General features: G+C 49.5%; 1 protein-coding gene across 1 annotated transcript in view; it reads right to left on the bottom strand.

Annotated features, from left to right (window-relative positions):
* FCHSD2 (FCH and double SH3 domains 2) overlaps positions 1-21,743 on the bottom strand; it is a 220,112-nt gene that overhangs the window by 10,530 nt on the left and 187,839 nt on the right. The window contains exons 14-18 of the mRNA XM_048494752.1: positions 16,084-16,218; positions 10,502-10,585; positions 10,178-10,355; positions 7,354-7,574; positions 2,018-2,147 (exon numbers count right to left, since the gene is read on the bottom strand). Coding sequence (XP_048350709.1) covers positions 2,018-2,147; positions 7,354-7,574; positions 10,178-10,355; positions 10,502-10,585; positions 16,084-16,218 — 748 coding nt within the window. The remainder of the gene's footprint in view (positions 1-2,017; positions 2,148-7,353; positions 7,575-10,177; positions 10,356-10,501; positions 10,586-16,083; positions 16,219-21,743) is intronic.

Raw genomic sequence — 21,743 nt, 5'->3', positions numbered from 1 at the left:
CAGGGCTCTTCTCAGGTTCTTATCAGGGCATGGCCTCGGCCTCTAAGCCCTGTTGATAGACCTCCAGAGATATTGGTTGGCTGCTGTGTGGGACAGGATGCCAGACTAGATGGACCTTCACTGATCTGATCTGGCAGAGCTTTTGTTATGTTCTTATGCAGCGGTGGTGAAGGTGGACATAAGAACATAGGAAAGAGCCTGCTGGATCAGACCAGAGTCCATCTAGTCCAGCACTCTGCTACTCGCAGTGGCCCACCAGGTGCCTTTGGGAGCTCACATGCAGGAGGTGAAAGCAAGGGCCTTCTGCTGCTGCTGCTCCTGAGCACCTAGTCTGCTCCTGAGCTCCCTGATCTGACCCAGCAGGGCTCTTCTCAGGTTCTTATCAGGGCATGGCCTCGGCCTCTAAGCCCTGTTGATAGACCTCCAGAGATATTGGTTGGCTGCTGTGTGGGACAGGATGCCAGACTAGATGGACCTTCACTGATCTGATCTGGCAGAGCTTTTGTTATGTTCTTATGCAGCGGTGGTGAAGGTGGACATAAGAACATAGGAAAGAGCCTGCTGGATCAGACCAGAGTCCATCTAGTCCAGCACTCTGCTACTTGCAGTGGCCCACCAGGTGCCTTCAGGAGCTTACGTGCAGGATGTGAAAGCAAAGGCCTTCTGCTGCTGCTGCTGCTCCCGAGCACCTGGTCTGCTAAGGCATTTGCAGTCTCAGATCAAGGAGGTCCCTGGTTCAATCCCCAGGATATCCAGGTAAAAAAGCACCAGGTGATGTGAAAGACCTCTTCCTGAGACCCCAGGGAGGGGCCGTGGCTCAGTGGCTGAGCATCTGCTTGGCATCCCGGAGGTCTGAGGTTCAATCCCTAGCAGCTCCAGTTAAAAGGACCAGGCAATGTGAAAGTTTTCCACCTGCCACCTGGGAGAACGGCTACCAGTCTGAGAAGACCATGCAGACCCTGACGGGCCAAGGGCCTGGTTCCAGCAGAAGGCAGCGCCACGCGTTCAATGCGCAGACCCAGGCGGTGGTGCAAGCTCAGGCGCTGTTACAGGGCAAAGGTTTGTTGGAGCTGAGCAGCGTCCACAGGAAGCGCCGGAGGAAAAAAAATCTGGACAACGCAGAAATGGTTGGAATATATATGGGAGCAAATACAATTAGAAAATTTTGACATAATGTCAAGAAACCGCATAATGTCAAGCAACAGCCGCAGAAGGCCCTTGATTTCACATCCTGCATGTGAGCTCCCAAAGACACCTGGTGGGCCACTGCGAGTAGCAGAGTGCTGGACTAGATGGACTCTGGTCTGATCCAGCTGGCTTGTTCTTATGTTCTTAAGGCCATTGCTTTCACATCCTGCCTGTGAGAGAGGGAGGGAGAGAGGGAGAGAGAGAGGGAGGGAGAGGGAGGGAGGGAGAGAGGGAGGAAGGGAGAGGGAGGGAGGGAGGGAGAGAGGGAGAGAGGGAGGAAGGGAGAGAGAGGGAGGGAGGGAGAGAGAGGGAGGGCGGGAGAGGGAGGGAGAGAGGGAGGAAGGGAGAGGGAGGGAGGGAGAGAGGGAGGGAGAGAGGAAGGGAGAGAGAGGGAGGGAGGGAGGGAGAGGGAGGGAGGGAGAGGGAGACACACACACACACACCAATATCAGACCGGGGAGAGAGAGAAAGGGAGAGAGAGAGGGAGGGAAGGAGGGAGGGAGAGAGAGAGAGGAAGAGAGGGAGGGAGGGGGAGAGAGGGAGGAATGAAGAGGGAGGGAGGGAGAGAGGGAGGGAGGGAGAGAGAGAGAGAGGGAGGAAGAGAGAGGGAGGGAGGGAGAGGGAGGGGGAGGGAGGGAAGGAGGGGGAGAGAGAGAGGGAGAGAGGGAGGGAGGGAGAGGGAGGGAGGGAAGGAGGGAGAGAGAGGGGGACACACACACACACACACACACACACACACACACACACACACACACACACACACACACACACACACACCATCCCTAACGTGGCCCAAGATCCTCAGCCTGGGTTCTGCAGCCTCTCTTACCGTTAGTCGACGGAGATCTAGGGAAGTACTGGGAGCCTCTTTTATCCGGACTGGGGAAAGGGCTGGAGGGCGGCTGGTCGTACAGCGGCAGCGGAGCCAGAGAGTTCTGCGGCTTCGGAGATGGGGAGATCTGCAAGAAAAGTTGAAGAGATGTGGGGCCTGCTCTGCCAGAAGCAACCAGAGGGAGGCGTGGGTCAGTTTAGTTCTACCCCACTGTGCCCTAGCAGGATTTGAAAAGAATCGAGATACTCCTCTGGGCATAGAGACGAGGTCACTGAGGGAGTGGGTTAGGGCATGTGGCAGTTTTAAATTTCCCATTTTGTCCTCTTGATGTCTTTCCCAGCATTATATTCTTTGTGTTTGGGCACTGAAAGCATACAGACACCGACAGCGTTCATTCGTTGCCTGTACATCAGTCGAGCCAGGCAATTGACCCCCTATCTGTCCTGTACTGATCTTGTCACGCAATGGTCACCACCAGAATTGACTACTGTAACTTGCTCTTTGCAGGGCTGCCCTTGGCTCTGACCCAGCTGGTCCGAAATGCGGCAGCTCGGGTCCTCACTGGGACACTATCCGAACCAACTCCCAAACCGTAAACTTAGATGGGCACTTTCAAGAGCAAGACACAATTCCTTTCATCGTCTTTACTTCCGGGTCGGTTCTCAAACACCCCTCGGAACGATCGACACTGTTCTTTCTGCCTTTCCTATACGGATTCCCTTGAACCCATCTTGCTCTCCTGCCCGAAGTACAACAGCTGCAGGCCCGGCTTCTCTGCCTTAACCTCGGCTGGGTTCTCCAATCTCTCTACCAACACAAAGACGATTCTTCTGCTCAATAATCCTGAGGCTGAAATAACGGAAACCGGAGCCAAATTGTTGCGCACTATGACCTAGGTTCCCTTGGCTTCTGTTCACAATATTTCTCACTGTTCACCATTGGATTTACTTTCAACTTTTTCCTTCTGTCCCCATATTCGGCAGAGGCCAACTTGCTGGTAGCCCCTCGATGATACAGTTGGCCTCTACCCGGGCCAGGGCCTTTACAGCCCTGGCCCCTGCCTGGTGGAACACTTTACCACCAGCTATCCGGGCCCTGCGGGATCTTGGAGAGTTCCGCAGGGCTTGTAAGACCGAATTGTTCCACCGGGCGTTTGGAGGGGCCGGCCGCTGATGTGCGCCCTCCTCCTCCCCCTTTTATGCTCTGGGCCCTTAATTTCTATGGGGCCCTCAGCTCTTCGGGTCTGTATTTTCCAGGGTGGGTTTATTATGTTTTATGAAGTTTCTGCGGGATGCCGCTGTGATTTGGTTTAATCCGCAGTTTTAAATGGGGTTTTAATGTTATTGTTTGTTATTATCGTGTTGTTCACCGCCCAGAGCCCTTCGGGGAAGGGGCGGTATATAAAATTGATTATAAATGAATGAATGAATGAATAAATAAATAAATAAAGGTCTCTGAATCTATGAGTCACTTTGGCTCCAGGAGGAGGACCACACCTGGTTCTTTAGTTGTGACATTCAAAGCAGTGGCGTAGGAGGTTAAGAGCTCGTGTATCTAATCTGGAGGAACCGGGTTTGATTCCCAGCTCTGCCGCCTGAGCTGTGGAGGCTTATCTGGGGAATTCAGATTAGCCTGAGCACTCCCACACACGCCAGCTGGGTGACCTTGGGCTAGTCACAGCTTCTCGGAGCTCTCTCAGCCCCACCTACCTCACAGGGTGTTTGTTGTGAGGGGGGAAGGGCAAGGAGATTGTCAGCCCCTTTGAGTCTCCTACAGGAGAGAAAGGGGGGATATAAATCCAAACTCTTCTTCTTCTTCTTGGGAGGCTGCCTCTCCTGGTATACTGTTTGGAGGGCATTTCGTTCCACAGATAACAACCTGTTGGAGGTCCCTGGCCCAATAAGTATTTGGCTGTCCTCAGCTAGGAGCAGGGCTTTTTCTGCCGTGGCCCCGGCCTGGTGGAACGCTCTGTCTAACAAGGCAAGGGCCCTGCGGGACCACAGGGCCTGTATGATAAAGCTATCCCTCTGGCCTACAGCTGAGTTTGCTGAAAGTGGCTAGCAGAGCAAACAGCCCTATATCTCAAAACACTTGATAAGAATACAACAGCAGGGAGCAGCAGTGGCGTAGTGGTTAAGAGCAGGTGTACCTTCATCTGGAGGAACTGGGTTTGATTCCCAGCTCTGCTGCTTGAGCTGTGGGAATTCTGGGGAATTCAGATTAGCCTGTACACTCCAACACATGCCAGCTGGGTGACCTTGGGCTAGTCACAGTTCTTCTGAGCTCTCTCAGCCCCACCTACCTCACAGGGTGTTTGTTGTGGAGAGGGGGAAGGGAAAGGAAATTGTCAGCCCCTTGTGAGTTTCCCTACAGGAGAGAAAAGGGGGATATAATCCAATTCTTCTTCTTCTTCAAGGACTGTACAAAGTCAGTATTGCAACATAGACTCTCTGGTCTTGTATTATTTTCAAATAATTATGGAAACCATTACAACATATGGTTCAGTATACAACAAATGCATCAATGAATTCTTCATATATGGTCTCAGAGACATGCATCAGCGTCAACAGCCTGCAGCAATCGCAGATCAACAAAACCGCAGAGCCGGTTGGCATCCGCATAACTGCCTGACCTCGGAATGGCTTCAAGGCTTGTGGTAGATATTCAGATCTCCCAAGCCTCTTTTCAAGAAAGAAATACTTTAGATAAGTCCCGAACCTCAAGGGGGACAGTATCTCAATTGATTGTCTCGGAATGCGGCTGCAAAACCATCTGATGTTGACAATAATACAGGACCAGGAAGTCTCTGTTGCACTACTGACTTCTTACAGTTCTTGAAGACAATGTGTTCTTATCAAGTGTTTTGAGATACGCAGCTGTTCGGGCTGCTAGCAGCTTTCAGTGTAATCGTGTTTTGTATACTTCTTGGTGCACTGACCCCACAACGGATTGTTGTTATGACGGCCTACAGTTGAGGACAGCTATGGGAAATTCATTATCCATCTTGCTTGGCCTTCCTTCCTTCCTTCCTTCCTTCCTTCCTTCCTTCCTTCCTTCCTTCCTTCCTTCCTTCCTTCCTTCCTTCCTTCCTTCCTTCCTTCCTTCCTTCCTTCCTTCCTTCCTTCCTTCCTTCCTTCCTTCCTTCCTTCCTTCTTTCCTTCCTTCTCTTCCTTCCTTCCTTCCTTCCTTCCTTCCTTCCTTCCTTCCTTCCTTCCTTCCTTCCTTCCTTCCTTCCTTCCTTCCTTCCTTCCTTCCTTCCTTCCTTCCTTCCTTCCTTCCTTCCTTCCTTCCTTCCTTCCTTCCTTCCTTCCTTCCTGTCTGTCTGTCTGTCTGTCTGTCTGTCTGTCTTTCATGCCATCTAAGAGGAGACCTGCTGTTCATTCTGCCTGAGATAAAATGCTGAATTAAGTTCCTAACTGATTTTAAACGTTTTAGGATTGGTGGATTATCTTTTATATGATTGGACTTTGCATTGATTGATAACCGCTCTGAGCCCACTTGTGGGGAGAGCGGGATATAAATCTACTAAAACGAAACTGAGTTTATTAAGTAACTCAGGGGAATAGGATGGTAATCAGGGAAGAAGTGGTTTCATATACAGAGTAGGGCTATAATTGTGACAAAAAATTAAATTACTGCAAGAAATCCAATCCACAAGACAAGCAACAGTGTGAGAAGGACAGGTACCATTTGTCAGAAGTGAAATACACTAAACTGGGACAGCACGAGGGGGCAATTCTCCGCCTGCCAACTCAAATTTGATCTCTCAATCTACAGTGCAGATTAATTGCAGGAAGGAGACAGGGAATTTCCTCTTCCTGCATCTATTTCCTTCCTGAGCCTCGCCATCCCTTTTATTCTGTGCAGGCGCATTGTTGTTCGCTCTTGCCCAAATTCACAGGGCGGTGAAAACTGGCATGGCCAGACAAAGTTAAAGGCAGGGTCTGCCTGCGCAAATGGAAAAGAAAACAATTGGGCTCATTTGCCTCGCTTGGCCTCGTTCAAAGTCCTCTGAAGCAGTGACGGCCCTTTTAGACACACGGGTAACAATATGGTGAGAAATGTTTTTTTTTAAAAAAATAAGACAGCTGAAGTTTTTCTAACGAGTGTTTCCAGTGAGTTGAAACTGGGGTGGGGGGGTGGGGGGGTGGGATGTTGTGTCCCGAAATGACAGGTGCGCGTGAAATGTTCTAGAGCAGGGGTCCCCAACCACTTTGAGCCTGGGGGCCCTGCTGGAGATCTGAGGCAGTGTGGTGGGTGCAGCCACCGAATGGCCACTGCAGCAACGTTTTTAAAAATCTGCAACGCCCATCAAATCTCCCACGGACCATCGTAAGTCTTGCTGGGCACAAGCTCCACCCACTTAACCAAAAATTGGAGTCGCCAGGAAAGGAGTTGGCAGGAGTCATGGCAGTAGTGGTGTAGTGGTTAAGAGCAGGTGCACTCTAATCTGGAGAACCGGGTTTGATTCCCCGCTCTGCTGCTTGAGCTGTGGAGGCTTATCTGGGGAACTAGATTAGCTTGTGCACTCCAGCACATGCCAGCTGGGTGACCTTGGGCTAGTCACAGTTTTTTGGAGCTCTCTCAGCCCCACCCACCTCTCAAAGGTGTTTGTTGGGGGGGGGGGAGGGAAAGGAGATTGTAAGCCCCTTTGAGTCTCCTTACAGGAGAGAAAGGGGGGGGGGGATATAAATCCAAACTCTTTTTCTTCTTCTGCAAGTACCCATTGGGGCTCATGTTCTAGTGCAAAATAAGTATATGTGGATTTTGGACTGAGTTTTAAATTTTCATATTCTCTTGTACTTTTTTTCAAAATGAGCTCAACTTCAGTCAGGGAGGGTGGGATATAAATTAAATAAATAAATATGTCAAGGACACGACCCAGCAAACTGAAGACGGACAGCTGTCGTCAGGAGAAGATTCTCCCTCCTGCTTTGCTTTCCCTCCCGTAAGGAGCAGTCTGTTGCCACCAAACAGATTTTTGCATGCATATATTTATGGCCTCTTGCTCTCCCACACTGTAAGCCGCTTTTGAGTCTGCATACTAAAGGAACATGGATAGAAGGTCCACTAACGGTCCTTCACGCCCCACCAGGCCAGCGTCGCCCATCCCGCTGGTCACCACGTGGCAGGCCCTGAGGAGAACTTCCGTCCAGATATAGAAAAATTAAGACGGGCAGTGTTATGTCAAATTTCCCACCCAGTTCCTGAAGTGGGGAAAAATGGGCCACAAAATTAAGGACGTTCCCTTCCAGTTCAAGCCAAGAAACGAAGGACGTCAGACCGTGGCCCAGTCACAGTTCTTCAAGAAGCCGACATGACCTCTCCCGTACCTGAGCATCCGCAGAGCACCGAGACTCCCCGTTTTCCGAGGACGTCAGTTCTTCCACCAACACCGAGGGGAAAACTCCGAGGCGCCCATTGAATTCCCCTTCCCAGAAGCCGTCGTCGTCCTGGTTCTCCTTGTTCAAGATCCGGATGATCGCTCCCTCGGGGAAGGACAGTTCGTCGTCTGTCTGGCCCTCGTAGTCGTAAAGTGCTTTTACAAAACATACTGGGAGAGAAAGAGCAAGCGTCGTGAAGCAAGCGGCCAGCGAGATGCACGGAAGTAGGGGTAGACTGGACTTCCTGAATGGGCTTGCTAGTGGAATCGTGACGGAGGCTTATTCCACAACTTTGCAGGGCCTGCAAGACTGAGCTGTTCCACCGGGCCTTTGGGGAAACCGGCCGCTGATGGCCCCCCCTCCCTTCTTATAACATTTGTGGATCCTGCCGTCCCCCCTCCTTTTTCTTAGGGGATTTGTTAGTAGGACGCCATCTGTATATCTGATATCAGGACGCTGCATTTTAATGGGGTTTGGGTTTTTAACATGTATAGAGCCACTACTTAACGATTTATTTAATTAATTTTGATATTATTGATTTTATTTTGTGCTCTATCTATATGTTCTGTTCACCGCCCTGAGCCCTCCGGGGGAGGGCGGTTTATAAGGATAATAAATAATAACAATAATAATAATAATAACTTTCTCCACTGTGGTCTTGCTGTCTTGGGGAAGTGGAGCATATATATATATTTCCAAGATGACTTTTGAAATTATTGTCCCAGAGACTATCATTCAAACACTCAAGCTTGTATTAAAGAACTACTATAACAGGTGAGAAACGGAGAGGGGAGGGTTTGGGGGGCTTGCTATTTTCTTTTTAGTTTTAACTGGGGATGTTTTAACTATTATTGTAAGTTGCCAACGTGGTGTGGTGGTTAAGAGCAGGAGGATTCTAATCTGGAGAACCGGGTTTGATTCCCCACTCCTCCACCTGAGTGGCGGAGGCTTCTCTGGTGAACCAGATGTGTTTCCGCACTCCTGCATTCCTGCTGGGTGACCTTGGGCTAGTCACAGTTCTCTCAGCCCCACCTGCCTCAAAAGGTTTCTGTTGTGGGGAGAGGAAGGGAAAGGAACTTAGAAGCCACCCTGAGTCTCCTTACAGGAGAGAAAGGAGGGAGTATAAATCCAAACTCCTTCTCTTCTTTTTCTGCCTTAAATCAAGAGGAAAGGTAGAATAAACATGTTTCGATAATTTTTTTTTAATCCAGCAGGCTACATGTGGCAGACCAGGAGCAGCAGTGGCGTAGGAGGTTAAGAGCTCGTATATCTAATCTGGAGGAACCGGGTTTGATTCCCAGCTCTGCCGCCTGAGCTGTGGAGGCTTATCTGGGGAATTCAGATTAGCCTGGGCACTCCCACACACGCCAGCTGGGTGACCTTGGGCTAGTCACAGCTCCTCGGAGCTCTCTCAGCCCCACCTACTTCACAGGGTGTTTGTTGTGAGGGGGAAGGGCAAGGAGATTGTCAGCCCCTTTGAGTTTCCTGCAGGAGAGAAAGGGGGGATATAAATCCAAACTCCTTCTCTTCTTTTTCTGCCTTAAATCAAGAGGAAAGGTAGAATAAACATGTTTCGATAATTTTTTTTAAAAATCCAGCAGGCTATTTGGAGGGGGGGGGGCACCATCTTAATCAAGATGTACAATATGCATCAGGCACATAATCACACACTCATCTATCTGTGCATTTCACCTGCATCCCTTCCCTCAAGGATCTCAGCACAGAAGTCATTGACTCTTCTCTTCCATCTTGTCCCTGTAGTATCCCTGTAGGGTGGGTTAGGGTGATTTTTACAGTCCACTTTTCACAACCTTTAAGGAGCCTCAAAGTGGGTTCCAACCACCTCCTCCTCGCCACAACACGTATCTTGTGAGGCAGGTGGGGCTGAGAGAGTTTGGAGAGAACGGTGATTGGCCCAAGGTCACCCAGCAGGCTTCACGTGGAGGAGCAAGGAAACACATTGGGTTCACCAGATTAGAGTCCGTGGCTCAAGTGGAGGAGTGGGGAATCAAACCTGGCTTTCCAGATCAGAGTCCACTGCTCTTAACCACTACACCACGCTGGAGAGCGCTCGGTCCAAAGTCACCCTGGAAGCAACAGCAGGGGAGTTGTGTTCCAACGCTCTAACCACTACACACACTACTGCTGTATAACTTTACTGCTGCTTTCTGGATTTGAAAATGTGGCCATATTTTAGCCACTTACCCTGTATACCAGTGATGGAGAACCTTTTCAGGACCGAGTGCCCAAATTGCAACTCAAAACCCATTTATTTATCGCAAAGTGCCAACACCGCAATTTAACTTGAATACTGAGGTTTTAGTTTAGAAAAAGCAGTTGGCTCCGATGCGTGCGTCACTCAGGAGTAAGCTTGGTGAAGCAACTGTGCAGCGCTTCGAATGGGTGAATCATGACCCTAGGAGGGTTTACTCAGAAGCAAGCCCCATTGCCAGCAACCGAGCTTACTCCCAGGTAAAGGATCATGCCTAAGCCAGCCTAGATGTGTGTGTGGGGTGTGTGTGATTTTCTGCACCCCCCCCCCCACATGGTGAACTCTGTGACGTGTGCCCACAGAAAGGGCTCTGAGTGCCACCTCCGGCACCCGTGCCATAGGTTCGCCACCACTGCTGTATACCAATTTTATATCTGGCAATCCATTCTGCAAGTAGTTCTGAATTATTCTTTAAGAAAAGAAAGGGGGTAGCAAAGTTACAAAAAAAGTCTGAAGGACAACCCCTTTCCCCCCCACCCCAAGAAGATTCAGAGTGCTTACCACTGGAGTCCCCGTTGAGGCTTCCTGAAACTAGGTCAGCTTCGGTGGAGTTACTCGAAGTGTGGGACCGGCTGTCCAAGGCCGCTAGCGATTGCAGCATGCTCAGGAGACTGTTGGACGTGGGGAACTGCAGGTATTTCTCAGGCACGTAACCCACGTGGCCGGTTTTGTTTCGCGCCTGCAGAGGTCGAGGAGATCGGCATGCTTGACATCCTCACGTAACTCCCAGTTGACATACATATTGATGTATATTTTAAAAGATGACCCCACTGCCTGCCACAGGCCCCTCCGCATGCCACAACGACAGAAAAAACCAAATGATACCTTTACCCAATCTTCCATATCTCCATCCTCAATAACTTCCAAAACTTCGTGTTCTTCTATGGTTAACTCGTCCGGCTGGGAAGCCTACGAAGAAAGAACATAAGAACAAGTCAGCTGGATCAGACCAGAGTCCATCTAGTCCAGCATTCTGCTCCTCGCAGTGGCCCACCAGGTGCCTTTGGGAGCTCACCTGCAGGAGGTGAAAGCAATGGCCTTCTGCTGCTGCTGCTCCTGAGCACCTGGTCTGCTAAGGCATTTGCAATCTCAGATCAAGGAGGATCAAGATTGGTAGCCATAAATCGACTTCTCCTCCATAAATCTGTCCAAGCCCCTTTTAAAGCTATCCAGGTTAGTGGCCATCACCACCTCCTGTGGCAGCATATTCCAAACACCAATCACACGTTGTGTGAAAGATGGGGGTGTAACGTTTGTGGAAGGCAGGGTAGCCAATCTGACCTGTAGCAGTGCGGAGGGGGAGAGGATGGGTTTTCTCCCGGAATGCTGCCCTGTCAGACCTGGCAGAACAGCGCACTGAAACGTGGGAGTCTGTTTTGATTCAGAAACTCCATCTTGGGACTGTATCTGAACTTGTGGCCAAGAATGCCTCAAGGACCCCCTCCACCCCACCCCGCACAACTTCATGCCTGGCCCACAGTCAGGAAACAACATTTGAATATGAACAGCAGCACACCTAACATAAGAACATAAGAACACGCCAGCTGGATCAGACCAGAGTCCATCTAGTCCAGCCTTCCTCTGCTCAGTGTATGCGTTCTACTTGCCTACAGGGACAGGGGGGGTACCCTTATATCCCCTCGGCGCCCCCCCATTTGGTCACGGGGGCGCTGCACCATTTCAGGTCAGCTTTGTGTGATTTTTAAATTTTTTAGTGTTTTTTACGTTTTGGCCTGCAGGGGGCGCATTTTTAAGGCTAGCAACACCAAATTTTCAGGGTACCATCCAAAGACTGTCCTGATGATACCACCCAGAAGTTTGAGGTGATGTTTTGGTTCAGGGGAAGCAAAGTGCTATGGACTCCCCCCAAAAGAAGGTGCCCCATCCCCATTGTTTTCAATGGAGCTAACAGGAGATGGGGGCTACCCATTTGAGGAACCATAACTTTGGTCCCCTGAACCTAACTTCACCAAACTTGGGTGGCATCATAAGAATAGTTACCAGATGATACCCTGAAATTTTTGTGTCACTAGCTTTAAAAATACACCCCTTACAGGCACCCCAAGAAAGTTGCCCAAGATTCTTTGTTTTGCATTGACTTTGCTCCATTGTAGGGCCAATGGGGAATTTCTGAGTGTGTAGGCAGGCTGCACATTTTTTTTTTTTTAAGATAGAGGCACCAGACTTTCAAGGTGGCTCAGGAGGCCCTCCTGGTACAAAGCATCCAGGCATAGAGACCTTTGCTTCTGAGGGTTCAATTTTATGGGACCTACGAAAAGGCTTATCTTTGTTTCCACAGCTCCTGCACATACTTCAAGCCTGCGGGCTGAGTTCTCTCAGAACTCTCTCAACTCATCCCCCCCCCCCACTCCAGAAGCCAATGTCACCAACCTTGGATGCTATGTACTCAAGACCTCTTGGGAGCCACCTTGAAAGTCTGGTGCCCTCTATCTTCAAAAAATGTGCAGCCAGTGCTTACACACTCAGAAAGGGCCTCCCCAGAATCTGCCAGGCTTTCAAGCAGCAAGTTCTGGTGGGTGGGAAAGATTACTTTTACCACCATCGGCACTTCAATGGGGCTTTTCTCGTTATGCCTCAGATGGCTCTGTGGTAGAGGTTTCAATGGGAGGTCACTGTGGTAGTGGTCTTGCTTTCTGGGTGGGGGCATTTCCTGCAGGGCTGCTGGTGTGAGTCTCCTGAAAGGAACCAACCAAATTTGCTGAAATGCTGTGGGCACCAAGATGAAGGTGAACCTGATGCCCACAGCATTCAGCCATCCCAGCCAAACTTTAGTGCCCCCACCCAAAGCAAGACCACTATCACATTGCCTCCTGTTGAAACCTCTATCACAGCACCAGCTGGGCATAACAGAAAGCCCCATTGAAGTCTATGGTGGGAAAAATAATGTTTCCCATCATAGAACTTGCTGAAGAGCCTGAGCAGATTCTGGGGAATTTCTGGAGTGTGTAAGAATCTGACCACACATTTTTTAAGATAGAGGCGCCCAGACTTCTCAAGGTGGCCTCCCAAGAGGCCCTGGGTAATAGCACATCCAAGCTTGGTGAGCTTTGCTTCTGCAGGAGTGGGGGGTCGCGAGTTGAGAGAGTTCTGAGAGACCTTCCCAGCCCATGAAGGCTTCATGCGCGGGCAGGAGCCGTGGAAACAAAATAAATAAGCTCTCTTTGGGGGCCCATAAAATTGAAACCCTGCAGAAGCAAAGGTCTCTATGCCTGGATGTTGGCTATTACCAGGGAGGTGCTTCCTGGAGCCACTCCTTTGAAAGTCTGGTAGCCTCTATCTTCAGAAATGTGCAGCCTAGTTCTCAGGAAATTCCCTCTATTGGCTACAATGGAGCAAAGTCACTGCAAAAAAAACAAAAGAATCTTGGGCAACTTTCTTGGGGGGGTGCCTGTAAGGTGGGTGTATATTTTAAAGCTAGTGACACCAAAAATGTTCAGGGTATCATCTGGTAACTATTCTTATGATGCCACCCAAGTTTGGTGAAGTTAGGTTCAGGGGGACCAAAGTTATGGTCCCTCAAATGGGTAGCCCCCATCTCCTGCTAACTCCCATTGAAAACAATGGGGATGGGGGCACCCTCTTTGGGGGTCCATAACTTTGCTTCCCCTGAACCAAACATCACCAAACTTGGGTGGTATCATCAGGGCAGTCTCTGGATGATGCCCTGAAATCATGGTGCTTTTAGCTTTAAAAATGCCCTTCTTGCAGGCTGAAAAACACCAAAAATACCCACCCCCCCAAGCCCAAATACCTTGCATTCACATTTGTTCATATTTGGGCAGGACATAATTGGACATTTTTTATCCAAATTTGCCCAAATTCCGGCTGAATCTGGTATTTGTTTCATCTAAATCTCCAACCCTCAAAAGTGATGTTGTTTCAGCATCACTTTCAATTTTGTTTTAACCGGAGACCCCAGATTCTCCCTTTAAGGTGGATTTAAAAGAAGAATCTGAGCTCCCTAGTTTATTTATTAATTCGGCTTAATAAATAAGCACCATTGAAAGTAATGCTGTATGGGGGTGGATTCCACTGGAGGTGTTTTGTGAGAGATGATGATGACATTTGTTTGGTAAATGTTTTGCTGGGGATGGTTTGTGAGAGATTTACATGCTTAATACCCACTTGCACTGGCTTGGAGTTGTTTCTCAGGCTAACAACCTACCTCATAGGGTTGTTGTGATTAGGAAATTAGGAAAAGAGTTGGTGGGGAGAGAGCCATGTATGTTTTGCTGGGAGTGGGAGGTGTTTTGTGAGCTGGTGCAAAAAATAATAGTTTGTTCATGGTGGGGGAGGGTGGCCGCCCATTCACCGGGCGGGGGGGGGGGGGGGGGCCAAACTCACGTTTTGTCCCCGGGCTCCGGTTTGCCTAGGTTCGCCCCTGTCTCTGCTACTCGCAGTGGCCCACCAGGTGCCTTTGGGAGCTCACGTGCAGGAGGTGAAAGCAATGGCCTTCTGCTGCTGCTGCTCCTGAGCACCTGGTCTGTTAAGGCATTTGCAATCTCAGATCAAAGAGGATCAAGATTGGTAGCCATAGATCGACTTCTTCTCCATAAATCTGTCCAAGCCCTTTTTAAAGCTATCCAGGTGAGTGGCCATCACCACCTCCTGTGGCAGCATATTCCAAACACCAATCACACGTTGCGTGAAGAAGTGTTTCCTTTTATTAGTCCTAATTCTTCCCCCCAGAGTTTTCAATGTATGCCCCCTGGTTCTAGTATTGTGAGAAGGAGAGACCAGTTCTCTTTTGTCTATGTTTGTTAACCTTCCCTGTGACTCATTGCCCTTGTGACCATCTAGGTTGCAACACCCATTAAGGGTCATGACCTGTATTGGTTGTATTGGTTGTTACTTGTATTGGGGAGCAGCAGTGGCGTAGTGGCTAAAAGCAGTGGCTAAGAGCGGGTGCACTCTGATCTGGAGGAACCGGGTTTGATTCCCTGCTCTGCTGCCTGAGCTATGTAGGCTTATCTAGGGAATTCAGATTAGCCTGTGCACTCCCACACATGCCAGCTGGGTGACCTTGGGCTAGTCACAACTTTTCGGAGCTCTTTCAGTCCCACCCACCTCACAGGGTGTTTGTTGTGGAGAGGGGGAAGGGCAAGGAGATTGTAAGCCCTTTGAGTCTCCTCCAGGAGAGAAAGGGGGGATATAAATCCAAACTCCTCCTCCTCCACCTCCTCCTCCTCCTCCTCTTCTTCTTCTCCTTCTCCCTCTTCCTCTTCTTGTGATGGGTTTTCCGGGCTGTGTGGCTGTGGTCTGGTGGATCTTGCTCCTAACGTTTCGCCTGCATGCGTGGCTGGCATCTTCAGAGGTGTATCACAGAGGGAAGTCTGTTACACACTGTGTCCAGAGAGAAGGGAATGTTTGGGGTATATATTGTCCACGTCCCAGGGTGGGGAACCAATCAGTAAGTGTTTGGGTGGAACTTGTTATGCAAAGATGTGGTTGATAGTGTTGTATTGTGGGTGGGGCTTATCAGTCCAGGGAGTGATTCCCATTTTCATGCCCTGCAGCAGCAGTAGTGTTGGTGAATGCAAATGCTGTGTTTGGGTGGAGTCCATTGTTCATGAACTTAGCACTGCCCAAACATTTACTTCTCTTTGGACACAGTGTGTAACGGACTTCCCTCTGTGATACACCTCTGAAGGTGCCAGCCACAGATGCAGGCGAAACGTTAGGAACAAGATCCACCAGACCATGGCCACACAGCCCGGAAAACCCACCAGAACCAGTTGAATCCGGCCGTGAAAGCCTTCGACGTTACCTGTATTGTCCAACAGCAGCAAAGCCCATTAAGATAATGGGTCAGCCATCAAATCAATGGTCTGGATACTCAAGAAGAAGAAGAAGAGTTTGGATTTATATCCCCCCTTTCTCTCCTGCAGGAGACTCAAAGGGGCTGACAATCTCCTTGCCCTTCCCCCCTCACAACAAACACCCTGTGAGGTAGGTGGGGCTGAGAGAGCTCCGAGAAGCTGTGACTAGCCCAAGGTCACCCACCCAGCTGGCGTGTGTGGGAGTGCCCAGGCTAATCTGAATTCCCCAGAGAAGCCTCCACAGCTCAAGTGGCAGAGCTGGGAATCAAACCCGGTTCCTCCAGATTAGATACACGAGCTCTTAACCTCCTACGCCACTGCTGTGTAGACTATTACCTCACCTTGGAACAGCAGGAAAAATCCTTTCTTAAAGAATTTCCTTGGCCCCACATTTTGGCCTATAAAAGCCCACCCCAACCTTATCGAGGGTTGTTCAATATTATCACACCGCCAGGGTGTTCAATAATATTGTTCCATCAGCGCTGATCGTCCAGAGCCTAGTGCTGGCCATTAGGTCTCTGCTTCCTAAAGCTGTGATCCCCGGCTAAACACTGCTATGTCGCGTACCTTGTAGGAATAAACAACTTTGCAGGTCAACGGATAGTTTCGCAGAGTCCCCGAAGGGCTGGAGCTGCTGTCATCGAAAGCGTCCAGGCCATCTTCCAATTCTTCCCCTTCTTCCCTGTCCAGGTCGACATTCAGCTACAAGGAAAGACACGTGAAGACAAAAAGCAGACCAGGTTATACCAGTGATATAATCAGTTTTTTTTCCACAATCAGGAAAGCTACTACCCTGTTTCCCCTAATATAAGACATCCCCGAAAAATAAGACGTAGTAGAGGTTTTGCTGAAGTGCGAAATATAAGGCATCCCCCGAAAGTAAGACGTAGCAAAGCTTTTGTTTGGAAGCATGCCCGACGAACAGAACACAGGAAAAATAAGACATCCCCTGAAAACATGGCGCATCTTTGGGAGCAAAAATTAATATAAGACACTGTCTTATATTCAGGGAAACACGGTAAAAGCAAATCCTACCAAGGCGTCACTTCACGTAGGAACATCAACCCTGTTTGTTAAATAAATACGTGCAGCTCCTGTTCATTATTTCAGCTATGCCATTTCCCTCGTTAGCAGCACAAGGGAACTCCGAGCGGCCCCCTGACTCTCAGCCCTGCCCTTATCGAGGGTCGCAAGACCAACAGAGCGGTTCTAAGTAGAATCACTCCAGCAGGCTTAAGACTGGAGTGAGCCTGCTCTTCAGACGGCATCGCTACGTCCTCTGGCACCAAACGCCATTCTTGAACAAGAGCCACTCGCTTAGGAAACGTCACGGCTCAATGGGGCAGTTGCCAAAGGTAACGTGGAGAAACAGGTGCCGCTGCCACGTACATTGGGCCACAGTTCTCCGCAGCTTATTCAAGGCCTGCAGGAAATTTTTCTAGCTTCAAAGAATGGGCTTCCTGGTGGGGAAAGGGCAGCCTGCCCTCTTCTGCTTCGCTGCCAGGGATCCTAGTACCTGCCACGGCCACGCACTGCTTCAGTGGCATGCCTAAACATTTTAATGATACGCAGGAATAGGCACGAAGCTGCCTGATACTGAATCAAGCCTCTGGCCCTTCAAAGTTTGGCGAGGGACCTCAGTGGGATATACCATAAATACGATTGAAGTCTATAAAATGATGCGTGGGGTAGAAAATGTTGACAGAGAGAAATTGTTCTCTCTTTCTCTCAATACTAGAACCAGGGGGCATCCATTGAAAATGCTGGGGGGGGGGGGAGAATTAGGACTAATAAAAGGAAACATTTCTTCACGCAACGTGGGATTGGTGTTTGGAATATGCTGCCACAGGAGGTGGTGATGGCCACTAACCTGGATAGCTTTAAAAGGGGCTTGGACAGATTTATGGAGGAGAAGTCGATCTAGGGCTACCAATCTTGATCCTCTTTGATCTGAGATTGCAAATGCCTTTACAGACCAGGTGCTCGGGAGCAACAGCCACAGAAGGCCATTGCTTTCACATCCTGCATGTGAGCTCCCAAAGGCACCTGGTGGGCCACTGTGAGTAGCAGAGTGCTGGACTAGATGGACTCTGGTCTGATCCAGCTGGCTTGTTCTTATCTTCTTAAAGTCAGTGTTGCCGGCTCAGGCTGCCTGCAGCTTCCCAGGGTCTTAGCCAGAGGTCTTTCGTCTCACCGACTGCCAGGTCCATTTTTTGACCGAGATGCTGAGGATCGAACCTGGGACCTTCTGCGTGCCACGTGGATGTTCTCCCATTGAGCCACCAGCCCCTTTTCGTGGCTGTTCAGGTCTCAGGCAGAGGTCTTTCTAATCACCTAATGCCCGGTCCTTTTAACTGGAGATGCCGGGGATCGAACCTGGAACTCTTATGTGCCACGTGGATGGTCTACCATAGTGTTGTATTGTGGGTGGGGCCCTTTGGGGGAGGGCGGTATAAAAGTGGAACCAATAAATAAATAAATAATAAATAAATAAATACCACTGAGCCACCAGCCCCGCCCCACACGTTGCAGCTTAGGCTGTGGTCTACAGCTTAGGGCTGTTGGACAGTGGAATGCACTACCTTGGAGTGCGGTGGAGTCTCCTTCTTGGGGTTTTTTTAAAGAGAGGCTGGATGGCCATCTGTCAGGAGTGCTTTGATGGTGTGTTCCTGCATGGCAGGGGGTTGGACTGGATGACCCTTGGGGGTCTCTTCCAACTCTATGGTTCTACCCAAAGCAGCTAGTCAACCTGATTGTTTGGGTTACTCTCCTCTTGTCGAAGAGTATCCGGAGGTTAAATACTGAGCCCTCCTTCCTTTGTTGTATAATCTGTTCAATCGAAGGACGTCCAGAGGTGCCTGACAAACTAGGGGTGCAAAGAAGAGAGGGAAAAACTCTGCAAAGAGCAGTCTAGCAAAGTAGGTGTTCCTGGCCGTCAAAAATAAAACCAAGTTGCCTACTCCAGCTTGGAGAAAGTGGAAGAAGCTTTACAGTCGGGCGTCCCTGTTTTGCAAAGTCAAACTTTCGGCAGCTGTTTAAAAAAGCGACGGGAGAGAAAAAGAGAGAGAGAAAAAGCCAATTTCTGGCCAACTCTAACTTGCAAAAGGCCACTCCTTTATAGCTAAGCCTCGGGGGAGGTTATGGGGGGGTGGGGGTGGGGGAGAGAAATGGAAATGAGATTTTGTCCTCCCACACTCTGGCACCTGCCAACTTGTCAGGGACTGGCACCAGCTACAGAGTCTGTGCCAACTGCCGGCATGCTGCACTGAGCAGAAGAAGGAGGCTGGGTGGAATCCAGCCTTTGAAACAGGAAATGAATTAGGGAGGGGGGGGGGGAGAGAGAGAGAAGAGGAGAGAGCCAAGCGAAGGAAAAGGGGAATGAAATTTCTCTTTCTCTGCATAACGGTGACGAGAGATCAAAAACAGGCATGAATGGCTTCTCTCTGGCCTCTGTTTTTCAAGATGTAGTTCCGAAGGGGGGCGGCCTCCCCCTTTTTGGCTCACGCCAATGTATTAAGAAGCCATGTGGCCTTCCAACCACAGGGAGCCAATTCCTAAACTGGCAACTCTGATCACGGGTCCAAACTGGGGGAGGAAAAAAAATTAGGGAAAGGCTATCCAACAGGGGATCTAGAGCAGGGTGGGTGGTGGTAAAAAATTTATTTTAATGCTTTATTTAGATTCCATAAACATATAATAAATATAACATTACAATATTTTTCATTCGTATATCTTAACTGAAAAAAAGAAAAGAAAGAAAGAAAGAAAGGAAGGAAGGAAGGAAGGAAGGAAGGAAGGAAGGAAGGAAGGAAGGAGATGGTCAGAAAAAGAAAAAAGAAATCATCATCATGGAAGAAAGAGAAAAAAAAAAAACAAGAATAGTATGACAATTTGCCAATTTCTACTTTTCATATTTCAAAAAATCTAATATAATCTTTTACATCTTTATATCTCAGATTCATCAGCTTCCGTCTGTACATACTTTATTGTTTTTCAAATAAAATTATTAAACAAAATGAATGTTTTGGACAGTATATTTTTGTTCTAAATATTTAATCCATTGATCCCACTGTTTTTTTTGTATTATAAGTATTTTCCAATTCTTCATTCCCCTGTAATTGGTGGTGGTAAAATTTGATTGTTTTGAGGGCCGGATAGGACATAAATGTGACTTGGCCGGGCTGAGCAAGGGGGGGTGACTGTCTCAGTTGGCCTCAGAATGTCACTGAAGAATAAGAATAAGAAGAGTTTGGATTTATATTCCACTTTTCTCCCCTGTAAAGAGACTCAAAGGGGCTTACAAACTCCTCCCCCCCAACAACAAACACCTTGTGAGGTGGGTGGGTCTGAGAGTGTTCCGAAGAACTGTGACTAGCCCAAGGTCACCCAGCTGGAGTGTGTTCGAGTGCACAAGCTAATCTGGTTCCCCAGATAAGCCTCCGCAGCTCAAGTGGCAGAGCGGGGAATCAAACCCGATTCCCCAGATTAGAGTGCACCTGCTCTTAACCACTAGGCCAGGGGTAGGGAACCTGCGGCTCTCCAGATGTTCAGGAACTACAATTCCCATCAGCCCCTACCAGCATGGCCAATTGGCCATGCTGACAGAGGCTGATGGGAATTGTAGTTCCTGAACATCTGGAGAGCAGCAGGTTCCCTACCCCTGCACTAGGCAATGCTGGCTCTCGGGGGGGTGGTTTGGGCTGGCAAGTCTGCAGCGGAGCAGGGGACCTGCCTATAGTAGCCATTTCTACATAACTGATTGGCCCACCTTCAAGGGTAGGAACCAGACCCCTTTAATGATCAACTGACTCTCCTTTCTCTCCAAACTGAGGCCGAGCTAGAGACAACCTTGTCAAACACGTGGCCTGTGTCTGCGAAGACAGTGGAAATGGAGGGGAGGAAGGGGCGTACATGGATTGGGCGGTAAGGATAAGTAATTAATGACTTCCCAAATCACGGGTCTGGGGACAGTGGCAGCTTCCGGGGCAGACCCCATGGAACCATGCAGCGCCTACCCGCCGGGGTAAGCCAGCCCCCTGCTGACGCATTTGCCCCTTGCGCTGACGGGGTCGACACCCCCGCCGGTGCAGGGTTGCGCTTGTTCCAGAGTGGGATTCACCCCCACCCAGTGGTGGGATCCAAAATTTTTAGTAACAGGTTCCCATGGTGGTGGGATTCAAACTGTGGTGTAGCGCCAATGGGGCTGGGCGGGGCATGACGGGGCCGTGGCCGGGCATTCCTGGGCGGGGCTGTGGCAAGGATGCAGCCGCTGCGCCGGTCCTTGGGCGGGAAACGAATGCACGCAGGCGCAGGCTGCCAGGCACGCCGGTGCACCTCCTGCTAGACTGCTTCAAGTTCGGCGCGCTACTGCTGAGAGGAGGGGCGCAACTAAGGCAAAAATCACGTGGCAAAATCCCCAATTAGTAACCCCCTCTCGGCACACGCAAATAATTAGTCACCTACTCTCGGGAACCTGTGAGAACCTGCTGGATCCCACCTCTGCCCTCACCCCTAGATCGGGCTGCCCGTGAACTGTTGTTGCCTCCTGCAGGGAACTCGCAACATCTCTCCGAAGTTTCAGACTGGTCATTCCAGTTTGGCTAACAGACACTCTTTAAACGCCATGTACGAAAGACCTTCCACAGGCACCTGGACGTGGTGCTCTGCCAGGGAGCTATGGGGCTGCTGCAGTTATGTTATGCTGCCACAATGGCCACTCTGAATGATATGTCGGGCGAGTGCAACCAAACCAATCAATAGAAACGCCTGTTCTCTCCTTCAGAGCTGACACCCTGTGACTAGAGAGGCAGAATTTCTGGAATTGTTTATGCCGGGGGCGGGGGGTGGGGGACCAAAATTCTTTTCCTAAAATTTTAGGGGAAATGGAAATACATCTTGCAGTGCTTTTCTATCAAACCTCAACTTTTACTGACTAAGAATTAAAAAATGCATGGGGGGGGGGGGGGTTGTGTGGTTTCTGGGCTGTATGGCCGTGTTCTAGTAGCATTTTCTCCTGACGTTTTGCCTGCATCTGTGGCTGGCATCTTCAGATAAAATGCAATGTTTATTTCTTAGCATATAAAATTGGTACCGTCTGGCCCATTTATGGACTTTAAAAGTATCAAGATTGTCATTTATTTCCAGAAAAATTGCAATTATGTGCAGTACTTGAGAAAGACTTGCAATCTGCCGCAGCTTGTCCCGTCGTAGCGACGTTCTCTTTAATT

The sequence above is a fragment of the Sphaerodactylus townsendi genome, linkage group LG04, assembly GCF_021028975.2.
Source record: "Sphaerodactylus townsendi isolate TG3544 linkage group LG04, MPM_Stown_v2.3, whole genome shotgun sequence".
Classification (NCBI taxonomy): domain Eukaryota; kingdom Metazoa; phylum Chordata; class Lepidosauria; order Squamata; family Sphaerodactylidae; genus Sphaerodactylus; species Sphaerodactylus townsendi.
This window is presented reverse-complemented; position numbering and strand designations above follow the sequence as displayed.